The following is a 21,053-nucleotide window of genomic DNA, read 5'->3' as shown; positions in this document are numbered from 1 at the left end:
AAATATGCCTTTTACTCTCATGAGCAAAGATTTTACATTTGGTTGACAGTTGTTATATTTTCATTTTTAGAATTAAAAAAATTGAGCACATGCTACTACTTTACTAATTTAAAACACTCATTATAAGAAAATAACTTATTTTTAAGGATATTAATGACATTTACTTGGCCTGAAATTAAGGTAATATTTTGGTGTTTGGCTAAAATAATTGCTTTTTAAAACCTCTATGACACAGAACAATGAAAAAGCAATACTTCCCTCCAACAGGATGTGTGATTTTCTTATAAAATAAACTTATTACAATAGTTCAACAGTTATTCTGTATGTTTGTTTCTGCTTTACTATTAAGCAGCTAAACCCTTGTGGTTTCATAGTTACTTAGCTTATTACTGTAATGTGGTTATATGTTATTATCAGCTATCATAAATCAGCTATTGTGCTTCAGTGGCATTAATATTTTTAAATTTAATAACCTGTTCAGCTTCTGATCAAGTCAGCTTTTATGTAGGGACAAGTAATGTATTTCAACAAGCTCCATTTCATGTTTTTTGTTGTCCACTGGAACCTTAATTGATTATGCTGCTTATGAAAGATTTGCTATGTCCATTTTCGCAAGGAAAAAAATGTTCTGCTTGTCATGGTTGCATGCAACAAGAACATGCAAAAATCAAATAAAAACATGAAAGATATGCAAGATTTTAAAAAATGAGAAAGGGTCTGGAAGTCTCCAGTTTGAATCCACTTTGTATTGCAAATTGTATTATTTGGATTCTGGACTGGATAAGTTACCGAATTCTTAAGGAACATGTTTCAAATAAGAATAGGAGACTGTCCATAAGATATTATGGGGAAAATAACAACTGTAGGATTGGGTTGGTAAAGAACGACGTTTTATTTTTTATTTTAATGATAGATTGATTTTATAGTTGCTTAGAAGCCATTTTGACATATCTGATCCCAAAACTAAAGGATTTGCGATTAATATAAAAGATTATTTCGCTCATGCCCATCACCCTTAGAATCAGTGCTTGACAAATTAAATACAATTTGCATACTGGCTTTGAAATCTGCAAATCAAACTATTTAAGGTTTAAAGATTTTGTGAGTCAGAACACCACGTTAACATATTCTGAGATTAAACAGATTGAAGACTAAATAGAAAAATCCAACTTGCTTTGAATACTTATAGATGAGATCATTTCTGTAGGAATATCTTAGTGTGCATCAGCAAATAGGAGATTTAATGGAGTTTTGAGTAATTAATTATTGAGAACAGCAGTCATACACATTCAAAAATCCATAAACTAAAATTGACGTATGACACAGAATCAGAACACATTACAGAATACAGGGTTTATTTGCCCAAGAATATAGGTAAAAATACCCCAATGGATGTCTGATAAAAATTATGGAACAGTGCACATACATTTTCTTTAAACATGGCCCATAAGGGACAGCTGCTATAAAATTATGCCATTATGTAATGTATAGATAGTACATTACTCCACAGCTGAGAAATAACTACATAAAAACTACTTGCCAATATATGCTGGAAGTGCCAAGAAATAAGAGGATTTTTACCAAATGTAGTGGGAATGTAAAGACACAGATTTTTTTTGGGGGGGGGGGTTCCTGAACTCTTAGATATAACTGTAGATTTAACTGTAAGATATAAAATTCAACTAAACCCTGTGTTCTTTTTCTTGAAATATGTGCATGATCTAGTAAAGTATGCTCATATGATAACTGCTGCTGGGATAATGTTGGGTCTCCATGATATAACCTAAAGAATGGACAGAAAAATTGTGCAAATTTGCCTCAGTGGTTAAATTGAGACACTATATCAGATTTAAAGAAAAATATGAAATTGGTTGCATCCACTTCTGCAACCATACTTCCTCTTTCCCGTGTGCCCCCAAATTCTGCTCCAGAGGGTCTCCCAAACCATCAGGATTAGATTTTGAGGGCACACAGAGGGCTGCAAGGGAGAGGGAGAGCTTCATTGTGCAAGTTGGTGTCTGGTGCATGAGTGGGCCAGGAGACATGAGTTGTTTCCAGATATAAAACATGGTTTTGCAATGTTTTGGGTATACTTACGGTAACTATAAGATGTTTTATGTTATACAGTGTATTTTGTTTGTAGTTGTGCTAATTAGTGTAAAATTACACTTTAGTTCCATTTTTAAAAAAAAGCAAAGATAACTTTAAAGGGATTTAGGTTTGCTTATAAGCCTAGTTTCAAGACTTGTGGATTTTGGCTTAAACTACTCTAGATGTTTATGTTTATCCTTTGTTGATGATAAACTGTTAATGTTTACTCTCATTTTTTATTTGATACTGTCATTTGCTGATGCTGGTTGGCTGGTTTGTGGCCTTGCTTGGGCCACACAGACCTGAACTAGTCCAAAAAATACTAAACTCAGGAAATTTCCGCAGCCAACTGAGCTTGAGCATTATATATCTTGTGTAAGACCACATGACTGCTAGTACCCCTGCTTGTACCCAAATCAAATGGGCAATGGTGGGGACAGGTATTATAATTGGAAATGGGCTCAGATGGAGTGGGGATTTCCCCTGTGTGTTGCTCTTTTGTGCTAGCTTATACACAGGACCTATTCTTTCCCAAAGTCTAGGCAGTTGTCACCTGTAGTACTAAGGCCAACAAACATAAAAACATTTCACATTGGATGTCCACATTTTCAAAAGAGCTCTGTCTTGTTGAAAGGGCACCTTCCATTGAAATACATGGAAATTTGGCAGCACTAAGCAGAACACACTATCACAATTTCCACATCTGTATTTAAGCTCCTACTTCATTTGTACACTTCAAAACCTATACAAAGCACTTGGTTGACACTGCATTAGCTTGTCAGGGGTGGCTGCTTCTACCAGTCATAAATAGTTATCATTGATCACAGATTACAGCCCATTATGCCACTGTTAATTATAGCGTTCCTCTTTCATACTGCAGAAGATGAAGTGCTTTCAATGCAGAATAAATGTGGTACTACAGTTGCCATTTGCTGCCTTAATGTAAGTAAGCACTGTAACCAATCAAACAATGCAGAGCGTCAATGAAAATATTAGCAGACCTTCCAGACATATCTAAACATTATGAGGAACATTTAGCTGCTGACAAGAATAGCAGCCTCAAACCCTTCTCGTCTATAATGGGTTGTACAACCGACTGTACTAATGTCACCGTACTGAACATGTTCCTACTATTTCTATTCCACTTCACAGCATAAGTCATAGCACCATGATGTCAGGACAAGCAGCATGGTGCACTATCCCCTTTTTGGTCAGCTCTTTAAATGAATCTGCACACACATTTGGCATTTCTTGTACGCACTGTGCATCAACACACGCACACACATATGCATGAACATAGTATAGAATTACCTTGTGGTCCCTGCTGTGCAGACTGGTTTTGAAATTGCGTATATGTTTTATTTGCTGAGAAGTGCTGCCCACTTGGAGATTGGCTGTGTGATGATGGGGAGCTGTGTTTCGGAAGTAGGGGAGGAGCAACTATGGTTTTCAATGGACTAACGAGAGGAGGATGAATATTTGGAACAATCCTAGAACAAGAAGGAAGAGCGAGAGAGATGATAAACTTGACCCCATATCACTGAGTGCATGAAACACTTGAGCAAGTGTAGCTTTAGTGTGTGTGTGTGTGTGAGAGAGAGAGAGTGATTTTTACTTACAATTCATGTAAGTTAAAAGTACAGTAATAATAACTACAAATTTGTCTGTGAGACATGACAGCAACAACAAAAATAGCTTAACAGAAATATACTTTTAAAAACCAAGGTGGAATCTAAACACATATTAAAAAAACGCTGTGAAAATGCTTTTAAAAAAAGTTTTGAAAAATATATTGAATTAGCAGTAGCTCACCATCGCCATCTAGTGTCACATTTGTATATTGCACTTTACAACACACTTAAAATGTTTTGTTTGCAGCTGTATAGCTGAGTCCCAAATCTCTAATCACTTGCAAAAGTTTTACTGACAAGAGTTACAGAGTACATTGCATCTACTTCTCATAGCATAGGAGCACTTCATCCTTTTAGAATGCATTGAGCTTTTAATTGATCAAAAATGCCTGAGCTGGTTTGTTTTCTATTTGCAAGAGCTGAGCTTCCTTCTTTGCACACAACCCCAGTATTATTATTTGTCCCACCACTGGCTCAAAAGCAACTTATTAAAAACTTCAAAAGGCTGAGGGCTGCTTCCTATTGATGCATTTACTACAAAAGATAATCATGCAGGTAACAAGTATTACACAGTCATGTTTGAAATAAAGCAGGTGTGCTTATTAATTCATGAGCAAGTTCATTGAATGGTACCTGTCTCCACTGCTGAGCTTTCAAGCACATTGCCAAATATAGGACAGCAACAAGGCAGAAGGGAGACCACATATGATCCAATCAGAAGCCACAGTGAAGCTAGCCCTGGCTTGGATTGTTGTAGAAGATCACAGTAGTCAGCAAGAATGTTTGAAGATTTGAAGAGTCCAGAGATTTGCATAATGAATTAAGGTTCTAACTGAGAAACCTATCACCATTCATTATCCTGTAAAGGCTCTCCTCATAGGGCCATAAAGTCTCCTAACAATGTGAAGATTTATGACACTGATGCCTTAGGCATCCCCATGTACCTCAGGGTGGAGACAACTGGCGAAAGAACTTGTGGAAAGTACTTTTGATCATGTTTCAGTTAGCTACTTGAAACCATAGGGCAAAATCCACCATGCAATCCATGCTCTGTTGAAAACCTTATTCATTTTGTTAGGAATTGTGTGTGAAAGAGTAGCATTTAAGTGAAACCCTTCCCAGAATTTGTCTGATTTGAATGGCACGGGCAGAGCAGAAGAGTGAGGCATCTGTGTTAGATTTATATAAGCAATGTGTAAACCAAGAATAATATGTTACACGTTTTGCCAGCCATATGGATGCAAGTACAGTATGGCATTTATTCTACAGATTATGTGTTTTCTTTGCTTCCGTCCTTGTAGGTCAAACTCACGGGCAGATCGGCTGCCTAATTATTTGATATTGCTAGCGTTGTCTCATATACCTTTGGCAGGGAAAGTTACCCCTGATTCCACTCAGGTGTTCTGATAATTTAAAGGCTTTCAGTGTTCTATGCAGGGAGTCACTATAGCACAGAGATATGTGAGTGGATGCAATACTTCATTAAGGGTGTTCCACCCAAAATTTAGGCAGGAGACACCTCCAACTAGACCTTCTGTGCCTGACACAATATGCTCTGAAGTGGGAAAAGAAAGGTATTGTGGTGGATACATTAGGGATTCTTTGGAGCATTCTACAAATGGATTTTAAAAGACCATACAGTACACAAACTATTCAGCTGCAAACTCAGGTTTTCTAATACTATACAGCAGGGAACACAATCCTAACTCTGATTACGGTAACTGTACAACACACATTTTAGTTACATGTCTGACACATTTAGGTGTACCTGTAAAAATATTTTAGGTGTTCCATACACTGAAAGATTGTAAGAACCCTGATCCAGGTGCTGCCATGGACAATAAATCCATATGAGGTACAGCACAACAAATCAAGTGAAATAACTGATGGTGCTGGATATGAATCACCACCATCATTAAACAGCACACTGTATCAGTCCAATATGCCTTGGATAAGCACTGTCATGCAGATGAGGGGACACATTTGTCTCAGCAAGGTCTGTGGATGCCTAGAGCAGGATGTGTGAAATGGCAATGGTCATCCAATTCCAACTGAAGTTTACAGCACAATCCTACGCATATCTAATCAGACGTAGGCTGGCTGCACTGAGTCGGAACACAGTATGCCTCTAATACCAACATAAGTGTGAAAGCATATATTGCTTCAAGTTTCCCATAGGCATTGGGTTGTCCAATTTGAAGAGAGGCTCCTGAATCAGATTGTCTGATCCAGCAAGGTTCTTCTTACATCTTTTGGAAGGTAGGTATAGACAAACTTTATACATACATCTTCTGCTTGATAACTGGTCTGACCCAGGTTCTCAGAGTCATCTTCAGCCATTCCTAGCTTTAAAAAACAAGAATTTGTTTTTCAAATGGTTTTGTTGTTTTCATTTGTGTATAAGACTCCTGGCTGAAACCCTGGAGTGCTACTTCCAGTCAATGTAGGCTGTACTGAGCTAGGTGGACCAATGGTCTGGCTCGAATTAAGGCAGTTTCCTGTGTTCCAATGCCCTGCATTGAGAAGAGGCAATGTACGTATTTGTAATAAATAATGTCTCAGATTTTATTTTACTTTTAAAATCTTCCCAGTAAATGGGTTTACAGAATAAACTATTCCAAAGCCATTAAAGACTAAAATGATGAAAAGGTAAGCCTTTTATCGCTCTAAAAAGGTAAAGGTAAAGGAACCCTTACAGTTAGTCCAGTCGCAGACCACTCTGGGGTTGCGGCACTCATCTTGCTTTACAGTTAGCTAATCTTATTTAATGTATTCCTGACAACAGAAAATACAGTACAGCATGTGTAATTGGTAACTACTTTAAGAGAATATAAAACTGAAACTCAAGAGAAATCCACTTCTCTTTTACTTATACTTGGGGTAAAATACGACCACAACAGAGACAGGGATGTTTCCAATATGAACAGCCTCACTTTGTTGTTCTTTTGGAAGGACAGCTTTGACTGTCAAATTCCTCTGCTAAACAATGGATCCCAATATTTCTTCCATCCATCTCAGCAGGAAGAAGATCAGATCCAGAGTTCAGTCCATCTGTACTTTATCTCAAATAAATTCCAATATGTTTTGTGATGTGGTGCTTGTCTGTACTTCAAACCATTTATCAAGTACTGTCAAATAGCATATAATAAATGTTGACATGGAGGGTGATTATTCATTGAATGCTAACACAAAGAAATGCAAAAGTATAGTAAAACCTCAGAGACTAAGGGTCGATTCATACATTATAACTTACCATTTGCTGGCATGTCAGCCACTCACATCAGTGGTCTACATGACAGTATAAACAGAGTACTCTGAGAGGTGCACAAGGTGGACCAGGAGGTGCCACATTAATTTTGTGTGTGTGTGAGAGAGAAAGTTTAGGGTAAATGTCAGAAACTTGTCGAATGTTTATGTTTAACTGTAATACTTAAGATTTTAGGATGCCAAAGGGAAATATCAAAATTTGTAAAAACTACAGACCATTTTTTGATAACCAGCCAAGGGGAAACTTTAAGGACTCTTTTACAGAACTACTCATCTTGGTATAAGCATCAGTTAATTGGTTTGTGCCTCAAATTTGTTTATGCAGTCATGAAGTATAGGCAAGATTGAATGAAGCAGAATGGAATTCAGGGGGGGGAATCAAGAACTGTTTCCCCGACTTGAATGTTACTGACATAGTTGTCCATAAGAAATTGTAAGCACTGCAATATGGTATTTTCCCAGAGTTCACAATTCAGAGCGAATTGGTGTGATCTACAGTTGTCCTAAATTACTGTGCAAGGAGGTGTGGCAAAAGCATGATAGGATTCCTTGATTATGTAAACAAGCACCGTCCCAAATTGTTAGTTCAGGGTAGGAGCCATAAATTGGACACCTCAGGACGTATATTTTCCATGATTGTGTAAACAAGCTTTAAGTAAAATAATACTATATCAGTAAACTCTAACAAATAAACGCAAAATGCCTCATTTATAAAAACTGCACACTAATCACTCAAATTATATATATAAAAAAACCTCTCAAGTCCGTTACAGGATCAAAAGACCAAAGCAAAATGAAAAGAAAGAGAAAAGGTTAACATCGATTTTCATCTCTTCCAATAATATTAAAAATGATGTGCAAAGCTCTACTAATCTAGTTTCTGGACGATGCCCAGTTTCTTGCCACGTGTTTCTTTTCTGGGCCCTACCCTCGGGGAATTTCTGTCAACACAAGCTCAGGAAATAGTTAAACCGTTCAGTTTTTAGGGGGGGGAACCCTCTATCTGAAGTTTGGTGAACTTTGCTACTAATCAGTCCCAGGTGCCTTTGCCTTATTTTACAGAATATGCAGGATTCCTTCAACAGCACAATACTAAATCAGTCATTGTAGTTTACTCTCCCAAAGAACTGTTCTATTTTATAGTTTTACATTAATGTGTAAGCATGCAGCAATAAGCTTACTCTTGGATACTTGTATGCTCTACTACATTATTTTGGAACTCAACAGAAACTCAGCAATATGCTTCTATCCTCTCCGTGAACAATGACTGCTCGGCTCAAGGGCTAGCAAAGGCAGCAATCACTACCAAGATCAGAATAACCAGGAATTCTTCTGTCATTCAACTTCAACAGGATATTTTTGACTCCCATGTAGTTTAGCACAGATACACCGGCCACTTGAATTTGCAACAAAACAAATGGGTCACAGTGCACAAAATATCAACATGGATTGACATGCAGAAGTTAACCAAATTTGAAATAAAACTCAAAACTAGTCTGACAAGTTTATCTTTTAAAGGGGGGGGGAGGTTTTCAAGTAGAAGGAGGAACAGAAACAGTTCTACATCTTTCACACATGAATGCAATTTAAAAGAAGGTGCTGGATGCTACCAGTTATACTTTTCAACAGTTTCCTTTTACTTTATTATTACAAAAAAGTAGGACACTTCAATTTTAGCAATATTGAATGTTGCCAATATTTGTTGCCAGAACTGCATGTTGTCTGTAGGGAAAACTCTGCACCAACATAACCTAAATTCTGCCCTAAAAGCAAAATTCTGCACCCAATAAAAATTAAACAAGTAGTTTATTTTGCACAAGGACAGGCCTTTATATGCAGGAAATTTCACTATGGCTATAATTTTATGGGGGGAGGGCAGCGGTGGAACCCAGAAGGGCAACCACAGAAGGTGAAAAAGTCAGTGTGGTGTAGTTGAGCATTGAAGTTCACAGGGTAACACTGGGCCAGTCACTATCTCAGTCTAGCCTATAGCAGCACTCATTACCCCAGAGGTGAGGCTCTGTCTCTGAAGGTCTTCAAGCAAAGGGTGGACAACCATCTTTTGAGGATGCTTCTCGCTCTGGATTTCCTGCATTAATTGGGGGGGGGGGGGTTGGGTTAGATGGCTGCAAGGCCCCCTTCAACTCTGTGGTTCCCCCCAAAAATATCCAGCATTGCTGTTCACTATTGAGACTAGTCCTCTCCTACAACACTTTGCTCTCTTCCACACATCTGTGCCGAACGTAGAAATAACATTCCATGATAAAAAAAATTCCTGAATCCTCTTATTAGAATCCAACTTTGAAACTAGAAGGTTTATCACTCTGAAATGCCACATAGTTGATGTGCACCGAAGCTCAATAAATATGTAACACTACACTAAATCAAATTTGTGTACCTAAAAGTAGTATATGTGTTTTTTCCACAAACCACTCTTACACTATCCACACAAACAAGAACCTTACAGTACAAAGCTGCTGCCAAACCTTTAGTAGAAGAATGCAGATTAATATACAGTGGTACCTCTGGTTAAAAACTTACCGTATTTTTCGTCCCATAGGACGCACCTAGTTTTTTGGGGGGGAAATAAAGGGGGGGAAATTTCCTTTATTTCCCCCACAAAAGCAGGTTGGGGAAACAAAAACCAGGTCGAGGAACAGCGGGATGGCAGCGCTGCGCCTCCCTGCTGTCCCCCGAGCGTGTGGGGCTGGCCGATGTCTGCCCAGCGCGAGGGGCACCCTGTTTCAGGGCGCCCCGCCCGCCAGGCGGCAGGCTGCTATCTGCAGCGTGGGGAGCCCTGCGGGGAACTCCTGCAGGGCTCCCCACGCTGCGGATGTATGCCCGGCGTGAGGGGCGCTCTGCTTCAGGGCGCCCCGCCCGCCGGGCGGCAGGCTGCTATCCGCAGCGTGGGGAGCCCTGCGGGGAACTCCCGCAGGGCTGCCTAGGCTGCGGATGTGTTCCCGAAGCGCGGGCGCTCTGCTTTCAGGGCGCCCGACGCTCCGGGAAGCAGGCTTCTATCCGCAGCCTAGACATCCCTGCGGGAACTCCCGCAGGGCTGCCTAGACTGCGGATGTGTTCCAGAAGCCTGGAGAGCGAGAGGGGTCGGTGCGCACCGACCCCTCTCGCTCTCCAAGCTTCAGCGAAAGCCTGCATTCGCCCCATAGGACGCACCCAGATTTCCCCTTCATTTTTGGAGGGGGGAAAGTGCGTCCTATAGGGCGAAAAATACGGTAATTCGTTCTGGAGGTCCGTTCTTAACCAGAAATGGTTCTTAACCTGAGGTACCACTTTAGCTAATGGGGCCTGCTGCGCCGCCACCACACAATTTCTATTCTCATCCTGAGGTAAAGCTCTTAACCCGAGGTACTACTTCCAGATTAGTGGAGTCTGTAACCTGAAGCGTTTGTAACCCGAAGTGTTTGTAACCTGAGGTACCACTGTACTGTACTTAATATTCATAATATTCAGTGGCTATCCCACATACAAGAGTGCAAAAATTCAAATGTCACCCACCAATTGAAAAATCGCACAATTATAGCCAAGATAACGTGGATATTTAACACAAGTTTTTTGTCCCCTAGAAAAAACCAGTAGATTTGTCTTCCTTACTGGAATCACCTACATAAATTTGCTTTGCAGATGCCTTTTGAAACACACCCACTCTTTGGCAATGACACGCTATGACCTAGAATATCTGGATTGATATGCTAAAAGTTGGTATGTGGCGGGTTCCTTCCTTGCTAAAGATGTCTATCTAGCCCCTTTCCAACTCTTGTTATTCTATGAAGAGTGTTCTATAAAAACAGTTCAACATCTCTAGTCAAAATGAGCAAGCTGGGACCAGCATTGAGACCTGTGGGAGACATAACAGTTTGTGGACACAAGATATACTTACTAGTACATACACACCACATTCTACACCACACATATAGCTGCAAACTTTTTTTTAGTGCAGACAACTCTTAAGATGCAGTGTTGTTTTTCCATCTTCAGGCTGCCACAAATCAAATTTTACTATCTTCACAACTGGTGAAATTAAACAGAGCTTGTCATTATTTATGGTGAGTGTTGTAACTAATGCTAAAATAACACTTCACTACCTGAAACATTAAAAAAAACTGGATCATGACAAGGTCCACTTTCTATATGCCAAAATATTTCTAAATCAAACACTTCTCCTTTAATTAATATTAATATAAATTAGTATGAAATTACTTGATCCAGCATTCTGTACACTTCACACACTTCTTTATTGAAGAGAAAAAAATATTATACATCTCATATGTAGCCAGGGTAAATATATTTGGTAATGAAGTCAGATTTTGTTAGAACATTTTCAAGTAAATTAAATAATTTTTGTCAAACTATTTAAATGTCTTAGCAAACCATTTGGGAAAACTGAGAGCTGCACTTGTTATTGACTTTGGCAATGAATGGTATAACAAGGGCTTTTTTTTGTTTTAAAAAGGTTCTAAATCAAAATCTTAGTCTTTCTGTCAAACGTGAGTAGACTTCTTGTGCTCTGCTTCTTGTAGCTTTTGGCTTCTCCCATATTTGATGACTCAATCATTACGGTTTTTTGATAGCAATCATTTTGGTCCGTCCCAAAGACTTAAACCCAGGAATCCAACCTTGTCATCACATTGGTTCACAGTGTAGAAATTCTGTACATGTACTTAAACATGGAGGCTGAGATAGGTGATGAATGAGGCAAAACATTGCAGGCTTGCCAGAAGTGTATGGCAGCTTGCATAAAAAAGGATAGTGATGGGTTTTTATTTAATTTGTGCCATATTCATTTTTATCTGAGGGAACACAGGTGCATTACAGCAAGGCTGGGGAACTTGTGCCCTCCTTATGTTGCACTCCAACTCCCATCACCCACAGTTGTCCTGGCCAATGGTGAAGGAGAATGGGAGTTGCAGTCCAGCAAGATATGGAGAGCCACATGTTCTTCATGTTCCCTTCTCTACAATTAACTGACAAAGGTGTAAAATTTCAGTAGCCAAATTGCACTGAATGTGTATTATTTTGTTGATAAGCCAGCAAACAAGGCCAATTGTGCGTGCACATATATTTAAAGCATCCCCCCAAAGAATCCTGGGAGTTGTAGTTTATCCCTCACAGAGCTACACTTCCCAGCATCAGATAACTATTTGACTGTTAGAAAACAATTGAAGGCAGCCCTGTATAGGGAAGATTTTGATGTTTCATTGTGTTTTAATATTTTGCTGGAAGCTGCCAGGAATGGCTAGGGCAACCCAGTCAGATGGCTGGCATATAAATAATGAAGTAGTAGTAGTTGTTGTTGTTGTTATCCTTGACAAACAACGGTTTCCAAGGTTCTTGAGGGAGGGAATTGCACCTTAAATGTATGGTGTATATGCAGTCTTAGTATGCATAAGTAATATTAGGTGTAAGATTATCATATACTCTCAAAATAAACGCTGGCACACTCAGTCATCCCATCACAAGCCAAACTTAATCTCTATGCACAAATTTATTTATTTACATTATATTAAACTAAGATTTATATTCTGATCTTTGCCTGTAGGTCATAGGGTGGGTTAGAACAACAGGCAACATGAACAAAATAAAATCCGCGCACACAATTTAAGTCGCAAAACATTTAAAACCAATATTCAATATTTTTCAATCTGCCAATGCCAAGAACCCCTAGCCAAAAATAAATAGGGTCCTTAAGTACATATGGGTAGTCCCATATTGAGGCCAATTCAAGTCTAATTTGATTTTCCACAATAATATAGCTCACAATGTATTAGAGATATTATTTAGATTTGAAACCCTGCAATTAAACTAAAGGCTATTAAAAAAATAAAATATATTTTAGTACATTTGCTGATACAATATTTAACACTACAATTACTTTGCAGTTTTAATGCTAGTCAAAATATACCACCAACAATCAAATCACCATATGACAAAATTAGGTAACACTATTTTAAAATAAACATGTAAACATACTATGCTGAAATTTCATAGTTAGTTTTCAGAGGTTTGCATCTTAGCTAGAGCCTTTTCATTATTTTAGGTTTCAATCCTATACACATTTACCTGGGAGTAAGTTCCATTGAACATAGTTGAGTTTACTTCTGAGTAGATGCACAAAGGCTTGTGCTACTACTCTTGTATTAGGTTAATGATAGGCTGCAATCCTAAACAGACTTTGGTGTGACTTACTTATGGATGAGATGTAACTGTTCATTATACTGTTTGCTTTGCTTACGTACCCAAACATTGGAATGTAATAGATTAGCATGCTCTTCCATGACATGGCTAGTAAAAAAAAAACAACCTTTTTAATCTAGTTGTGATCAAAGCCAGTAAATACCAATACAGGCATCCCCAACCTTTGGCCCTCCAGATGTTTTGGACTACAATTCTCATCATCCCTGACCACTGGTCCTGTTAGCTAGGGATCATGGGAGTTGTAGGCCAAAACATCTGGAGGGCCGCAGGTTGGGATCCTGAGGCAGGTGGCAGGATCCTCCCAAGAGCTGTGGCCTGGCAGTGGATTCTCATAGATCCATATTAGATTTCTGGACATGATTGCAACATCAAGCCCACTCCGCCCTCCCAATGATCTGGAAGCAGAGTTGCTTGGTTCTTAAATTTCTTAAATTTAGGAAAGGGTCAGAGCAATCCTGTTTGATTCAGTGTGGTCCTAAGAATGCCCAGGTTGCATGTTCGATCCCCATATGGGAGAGCTGAATATTCCTGCATTGCAGGGGGTTGGACTAGATGACACTTGAGATCCATTCCAACTATGATTCTATGATCATTTCCTCTATTTCCAATTCAGACCTTGGCGTATGTACCCAAAACAGCATCACCTACCAGGGCAAAGTACCAGCAGATTCAGGGTAAATCAGGAGTTTGCAGGGATAGGACAAAGGGGAGAAAACCTCCAAAACATCCCAATGAAAACAATGCCAAGGAATGGTGACAGAGAGAGAGTAAACCCTGGAAACTGTGTGGAAGGGGGAGTGAAAGTGGGTGGCTGGAGAAGGAGGCCAAAGGGAGAAACACATGGGTATAAAAAGGGTACAGAGGACAGTCTCATTGTCTGGATAGGCCATTTCACGAGAAGCCATTTTAAAACATTCCCCGGGGGGAAGTCAGAACTGCACCTAGAAATCAGTGGAGATAATAAATACAGTGGTACCTTGGGTTAAGAACTTAATTCATTCTGGAGGTCCATTCTTAACCTGAAACTGTTCTTAACCTGAGGTACCACTTTAGTTAATGGGGCCCCCGTGCAATTTCTGTTCTCATCCTGAAGCAAAGTTGTTAACCTGAGGTACTATTTCTGGGTTAGTGGAGTCTGTAACCTGAAGCGTCTGTAACCTGAGGTACCACTGTATTCCAATGTGCACAAGTGTGTTCCTTCAAAAACCCACCTGGAGGAAGGAGCCTGCAAACAGCCCACCAAGAGGAGAGCATGCTCAGTGGGCACAGAATGCTGACAGACTGTTGTGGGGAGGGAGAATGGAGTGTAGGGGCTGTAGCCCTCCAGAGAAAAACACTCCACACTGCTCTAATGCCAGCGGGGGGCTATTGCCACAATCCAAATATCTTTACCTGCAACTGGAGCCTGTATGCACACAACTGCATACGTGCATCAACACACATTCATCTGCCAAACATTGGACTGCATTAAAAACACATTCCTAGGCAACATACCCTTCTCTGGTGCCTTCTATGGGTGACACATGATGGTGTGCACTGGTGAGGGCGGACTCAAGCATATGTTGTTTTGCAGGTACATCATGGGATGGTGGCAGGAGACCAGGTGACGGTCCATTGTGGTTAGTGCTGGAACCTGTGTACATGCCTAAGGAGGAAAGAGAAAAATTGCCGGTGAAGAAGCTCAGCCCTGAAAAATGTAAACTTTTGTCTAACTTCTCCTTAGGGCAGATGTCTCAAAACAGATGTGACAGGCTAGGTCCCTGCCATGAATTGCTTTATCTAGAAACACATGCACCACTGCAATTGTCTCGTGACAATGGTCCCTCCAGGGCTAGCTAATCAGTGCCAGGCAACGAACAGGAGCATTAAATCATCTTTTTACTATATTCATACTACTTTATTTTCTTAAGTAGTACTAGTATTGGCATTCTCAGGTATAGGCTGTAAGATTTATATTCATAGGAGACATGTGAACATACCGAGCTGTAGAAACAAAAGGAAATGTAAATAAGCACACCTCACCCTGGAGCAGCGTTTCACATTTCTGAACAAACGAGCAAGGAACAACATACAAATGAAACAAATTCAGATGCCATATGGTTGTATAAATGTATAACCATATAAACAACATTTTGTACAGCAGTAACAACAAAGAAACATGAGGGGAGAAACCAAACCTGTGAGAAAATCAGCATTCATTGTGGAGACAGGAATGTATGCCATCTGAAAGGAGGATGAGGAAAGCTGGGCTCATGCCACAGTGGGTAAAAACAAAAAACCCCAATCCCTGTTTTTATGTATGTTTATATGTAGCCTGAGTCTCTTCCTGAGACGCATCCCTTCAGCTCTTGCCATTTCCCATCAGACCATTTCCTAAGTAAGATGAGCTCTGAATTTTCCAGGCAGTTTCACACAGTCATGCATATACCTGAGAAACATGCTGAGAAACATTACTGTTTGATCTGAAAGTGAAGTGGGTGGAGAACAGTTGGGAACAGAATAAGGTGCCTGTGCCCTGGCTTTTTCCTGGTTTCGGGGAGTTGTGCACTTCACAACATCTTTTTCTGCAAATGTATTCCCCACCAGCTTTACAACAATGCCTCAGTGAGATAGAACCAATGGCTGTTCTCTTCCCCGCCCCCATCTGCATAAAGATCCTTTCAGGCAGCAGAGAACAAATACTTTGTTCAATAACTATGTATTATGTACATATACTCCTGTTAGGAAGGACAGGTGCAGTTTCAGTGATGTAGCATGTTACACTCCTGAGCCCAATAAATAAATTATATCCGCATGAATAAGTGAAAGTGGGGCTGGTGTGTTAGTAGAAAGAGATTCAGCAGGGAAGACTACCCTCCCCTTTCTCCCAGATCTCCATGTATCATACTTAAACCTCATACCTGGCAAGGGCATGAGCAAAAGGGCTCTTATCCCACAGCTCTCAGCCAAGGGTGAGCAGCTCGAGCATGATACATTGGCCAACGGAGCATGAGATGAAGCAGACCACATTTCTGGTGGAGAAGGAGAGCCCAGCATCTGGTTGGCTGCAACAATCTGAGTTGACGGTGACCCTGAGTGTGAGTTGGATGCTTGTGTCTGCTACCAGTCCTGGTGGCTTGTTTAACTTCATGACTTCTTTTAGTCTGGCTTGATACTATCCACAATTTTACTTTCTCATTAACTTCAGTTATTTTGGAACAGGCTGATGTAGGATTTGTATTTAAACTGAGTGAGCTAACTGCATATATCCATGTTTTTACAAGAAGGGCTCCAAACCACAAGACCCATCTTGTGTTATGTGAAAGTCCCTCTGGGGAATATAATGACAACCTATTACTAACAGTTGGGTAAATATTGTTCTATCACTTATTCTCTGCAGACAGTATCATTGATCTACCTCTGCTTTCATTTGTATGTCTGTGTGGTTCCAGGGTGTTATAATTTCCTTTTGGCACAGTCTTTTGATGCTGAATTCATGCAAGTGACATTCAGATGACATTTCAAAAAGATGTAACACATCATTGCTAGACACCACATAGCTGCTACTTTAATTATTTGACTGGAACTCAGATTGTATTATTAATTTAATATGAGAGAAGAGGAAGAAAAATCCAACTGTTTTGATGTTTGGACAAAATAGGTCTCCTGGAAGAGTAATGGAAAGAGCTATTCCCTTTCAGGGGAACCTGTATTGTCCCAAAGTCCAAACATTTGGATATTGCAATTTGGGGCAGATGAAAGGACTATCAGTATTCATGTGGAGAACACAAAATGAAATCACATAACTATTGATTTCAGGCAGCAAAAAGCTCTATTTGGATCTAGATTTAGCAGCTTGATTACATCAACAGATTTACATTATCCTCAATCAGGTTTTTCTTTCATAACCTTAACATGAGGTTAGGGGGCTTTTCCTTTTCCTGCCACTGCTGCTTCAGTTCAGACCAGGGCCTCCACACATGCAATATGCATAATACTCAAGTGCAAAGCATGTGATTTAAAGTCACATTACATTTGGCTTTAATACCATTTAAATCAATGGGCTTAAGCACAACTAATTCTGCACAGGTTGACAAATTTGACCTTTCCAGCATGAAATGCATTTTCTGGCTGCTTTTGGATATCACAAAATTATCATGACTAAGCATTAAGGGTTGGGATCCAGACTTAGGTTAGACCCACTGAAATCAATAGGACTTCGGTTAGACTAACTTAAGCTTCATTGGTTTCAATGGCTCTGTTCTAAACATGACTTAAGTCTAAATGCAGAAACACCATTCTGTGACAGAGCAATGATCTACCCCAAGAATTTGAGGCCAGTAGCCAGACAGGTATCATTGGTTACCATTCTGTGTTAATCCCTAGCAATTGGCACATATACTGTATCTAAAACCAGATACTCAATAGGAGAACTCAGTTACTTCTTCCCAACTGGTCCTAGGCAGTTGTTCCATATTTTTGTACAGCAATTGAGGGTGATATGATTTGAGTAGTGCTTTTGCAACTGCATAGCATTTAACATTGAAACACGTACCAAGTTTGATATGGGTACCCACTGTAGGGAACTCCAGATTCCTGTAGTAGCATATACCTGTATAAGGAAGAGACATGAGTATAAGGAAGACACATGAGCCCTTTTCAGATATGAATTTGTACACTGAATGAATAAGAGAATGGGGGTGGCATCACAGTGGCAGCTTCACCCCTTACCTACATGCATTAAAATAACTTTTGAAAGCTCACATGCATGTGGATAGAGCCCTCTACACATGAAGCTGCATACAGAAGACTCTGTTGAGACATTTTAACGAGTATGCATTGGATATGGAGTACAGACTACCACCACCATGCTATTGCTCTGTGCAAATTCACATCTGAAAAGTGTTGGAGAAGTTTCTCAAAATTGTATGTAACTCTAGTATGAGCTTGGGCTTTTTTCTCACATTCCATCACTGATTGATAACTAGTCTCCAAAGAGTAGACATTTTAGGAGGTGTTGTCTGTTTGGAGAACATCACCATAGCCACAGAATAGTGTGTGCACTGAAGTCAGTGAAGTGCCTGTTGGTTTGATGAGAAAATACTCTACCCTGCATTCTGTACAAATTCCTATTTGCACATCCTGGAAAGCTGTGCACTTTCATAAAAGCAAAGGTCTCCCTGGATGGATCCTAAAGCATGAGACCATTGAGTTGCTTCAGTCCCTTAATGTACATTCAAGGGAGGAATGGTCGCCAAGGTCCAATGTACTGCACATAAGCCCTATAAATGCTGTCTTCCTACTATGTACCTCAGCATGGAAGGGAGTACCTTGGGCTTCTTAACACATTAACCACTTCGGTTTATAAATACATGCCATCCATCAAAATCTAAATGGTTTAACCTTTAGCACTAACATCTGTTACTAAACTAGCATTGCAGACCATCTGGGATAAGGGCTTTTTGGGGTTTCTGCCAAGTAACTGCAGCAAAAAACAAAACCAAAAAGGTGCAGAAAATACAGAGCTAGAAGAAATGCCAAAAGAGAGTGAGCAAGAGAGTCTTCTGCATGCACGACACTACTTGACCTACAGATTCGTCCATCATCTGCCTCACAACAGAAGTCAGTGTGGCCCAGAGGATTGTTGCACTTGGATCTGATAGACTTGAGTTCATATACCACAGGGCTGGGACATCTTGGTTTAGAGGGACCCCCAGTTTGACTCAGCAAGGATCTTATGTTCCTGATCATTTTCATAAATAGTGGATATTAGATTGAGGTTTCAATGTTATGCTAAAGCACCACATTAGGACTTTTTAAAAATGCAGAATTGTAATGCCCATGTATTGTGATTACAGAGAGCATTCATGTCAGATATTCTCTACTTCTAGCCCAAGCACAGGCAGGCTTGCTTTGAAGTTTGGCACAAGGGATAGGAGGCTTGAAAAATGATTCATATCTGTATGTTCGCTTTCATCCTTGACATATTTTAAATATGCTGCAGCCTTAGTTTAGGTGGAAAGGTTCTTGGTAATCCAAGTAATCCCAGTGGCACAGCACTCTGTACCTTAATGCTGTGGTTTCTTTGACAGAACAGCCCAGCATAAACAAGTATTTTCAAGCAGAATAAAGGGAAGCTTTATATGGTGAATTTGACTTGCACGTTACTTTTTGAAGCATGTGTAGTCTACTATGTACGCTACACAGGAATTTCAATTCCCAAACATTTTATTAAAGCTCCTACCAATGGAATTCTACCTCTGCTTGAGACCCACCTGTTGGTTCCAATTACTAACTTGGAAGAAGAACGTCTTTAGTGCTTTGTGCTCTATCTTATACATTTACTGGCAGCTTGGCATCCCACCCATAGTATCACTGGACCCTACAAGGCTATAACTCACTGTTCTTCATTTAGCTGAAGTGTTAACCTAGCCTCTTAGTCATGTCCTGAACCTAAAACTAAGCTTAAGCATGCACAACTCCACTTGCACCTTTCCATCCCCTGATATGTCCACCTCTGCCTTTCTTACCTATTCACCTCTTTGACTCTTCCACATAGTAGGGTCCTTAGGCAGGGATCTCTCTTGTTTGCTTATGACTCATTAAATATAGAAATACTACTACAACAACAAATAATAGTCACAACAACTTGTGATGAGAAACTGTGCCAATGTGACATACAAGAGGTGTGTGTGTTTTTTTAAAAAAATCAGGACTTAAATGATGCACCTCATTTAAATCAATTTAAAAATATTGATTTTAAAAATATTGTGGGTAATGTTTAAAAAATATTGACTGGCTGATGTGCCCCAAAACAAAACTAATTATAACAGTGTTGCAGATGAGGTCCTAGATAAACAGCTTCTTTGAAATGAAGACTCTGGAAAATTTATTTTTCTATTTTGTTATCAACTTTAAACAAACAAACAAGGCATGTTTTTCTGCTGATACAACTTACTGAGAGAGAAGGCCTAAACCACTACGAACAAAGAAACTATGGTTTCAGTTTTAGCACTATCAAAATTTATGACATAAATAATGAATAAGCCTGTTTCTTAAGCAAACAGTTACAAATTGAAAGCTCCCTGCTCCACATCTCCAGGGAGCCTTTACTTAAATACATGGCACAATGGCCAGTGTTGCACTAGGACTGGACTTCCAAGCCAAAAACCAGGACCAGCCCCATGACAATCCGGAGAGTGGCAGATGATGGAGACATGGACAACCAGACCCAGCATCAGCACCTTGATCTGGCATGAATTATTCCAGGAGGACCCACCACGACTGATACTGGTCACTGTGGCACCGTGTGTGTGTGTGTGTGTGTGTGTGTGTGCACATACATACACCCACACCCACATACTGTATACACTGGGTGGTTGTCTAAGTATTCATATGGTTACAGATGTTGATTTTATTATTTTTTAGATTACCCTTTTCTACAACAGAATAGTGTTTATTCACAAATAAATATGTATGACAGCAATGGCAGTAGACACAAACTTCATTGTAGTCATGCTGGTGCCATGATTTATTACTATTATTATTTATTAAATGTAAATCTTCATCCAAAGATCACAGGATGGTTCACAACAAAAAAACAAAATGAGAACACAAAATGCACAATAAAACAAAAACAAACAAACCAATAACCCCCGCTCCCCCAAAACACATTTAAAAGGCAATAGAGTATTAATTACCCGAAGGCCTGGTAATTTTTATTATTCTTTTTTAAAAAAAATAATAATATTTAAGCAAGTTCAAAATGCAAAACTGCACATGCTCAAAATATTTATTTTAATCAGGGCTGGCACACTGTTTTTGTGCTCTAACACATCAGGAATGTAGAAGCAGTTGGAAAGCTTAGTCTGGTGC

At 39.6% G+C, this 21,053-nt stretch overlaps 1 protein-coding gene across 1 annotated transcript in view; it reads right to left on the bottom strand.

Moving 5' to 3' along the window:
- The window catches only part of GLIS1 (GLIS family zinc finger 1), a 176,151-nt gene that overhangs the window by 8,582 nt on the left and 146,516 nt on the right, over nucleotides 1-21,053 (bottom strand). The window contains exons 8-9 of the mRNA XM_028733439.2: nucleotides 14,694-14,844; nucleotides 3,403-3,581 (exon numbers count right to left, since the gene is read on the bottom strand). Coding sequence (XP_028589272.2) covers nucleotides 3,403-3,581; nucleotides 14,694-14,844 — 330 coding nt within the window. The remainder of the gene's footprint in view (nucleotides 1-3,402; nucleotides 3,582-14,693; nucleotides 14,845-21,053) is intronic.

Source organism: Podarcis muralis, chromosome 5, assembly GCF_964188315.1.
Source record: "Podarcis muralis chromosome 5, rPodMur119.hap1.1, whole genome shotgun sequence".
NCBI lineage: Eukaryota > Metazoa > Chordata > Lepidosauria > Squamata > Lacertidae > Podarcis > Podarcis muralis.
Note: the sequence above shows the minus strand (reverse complement) of the source record. Positions and strands in the feature narration are given on the sequence as shown.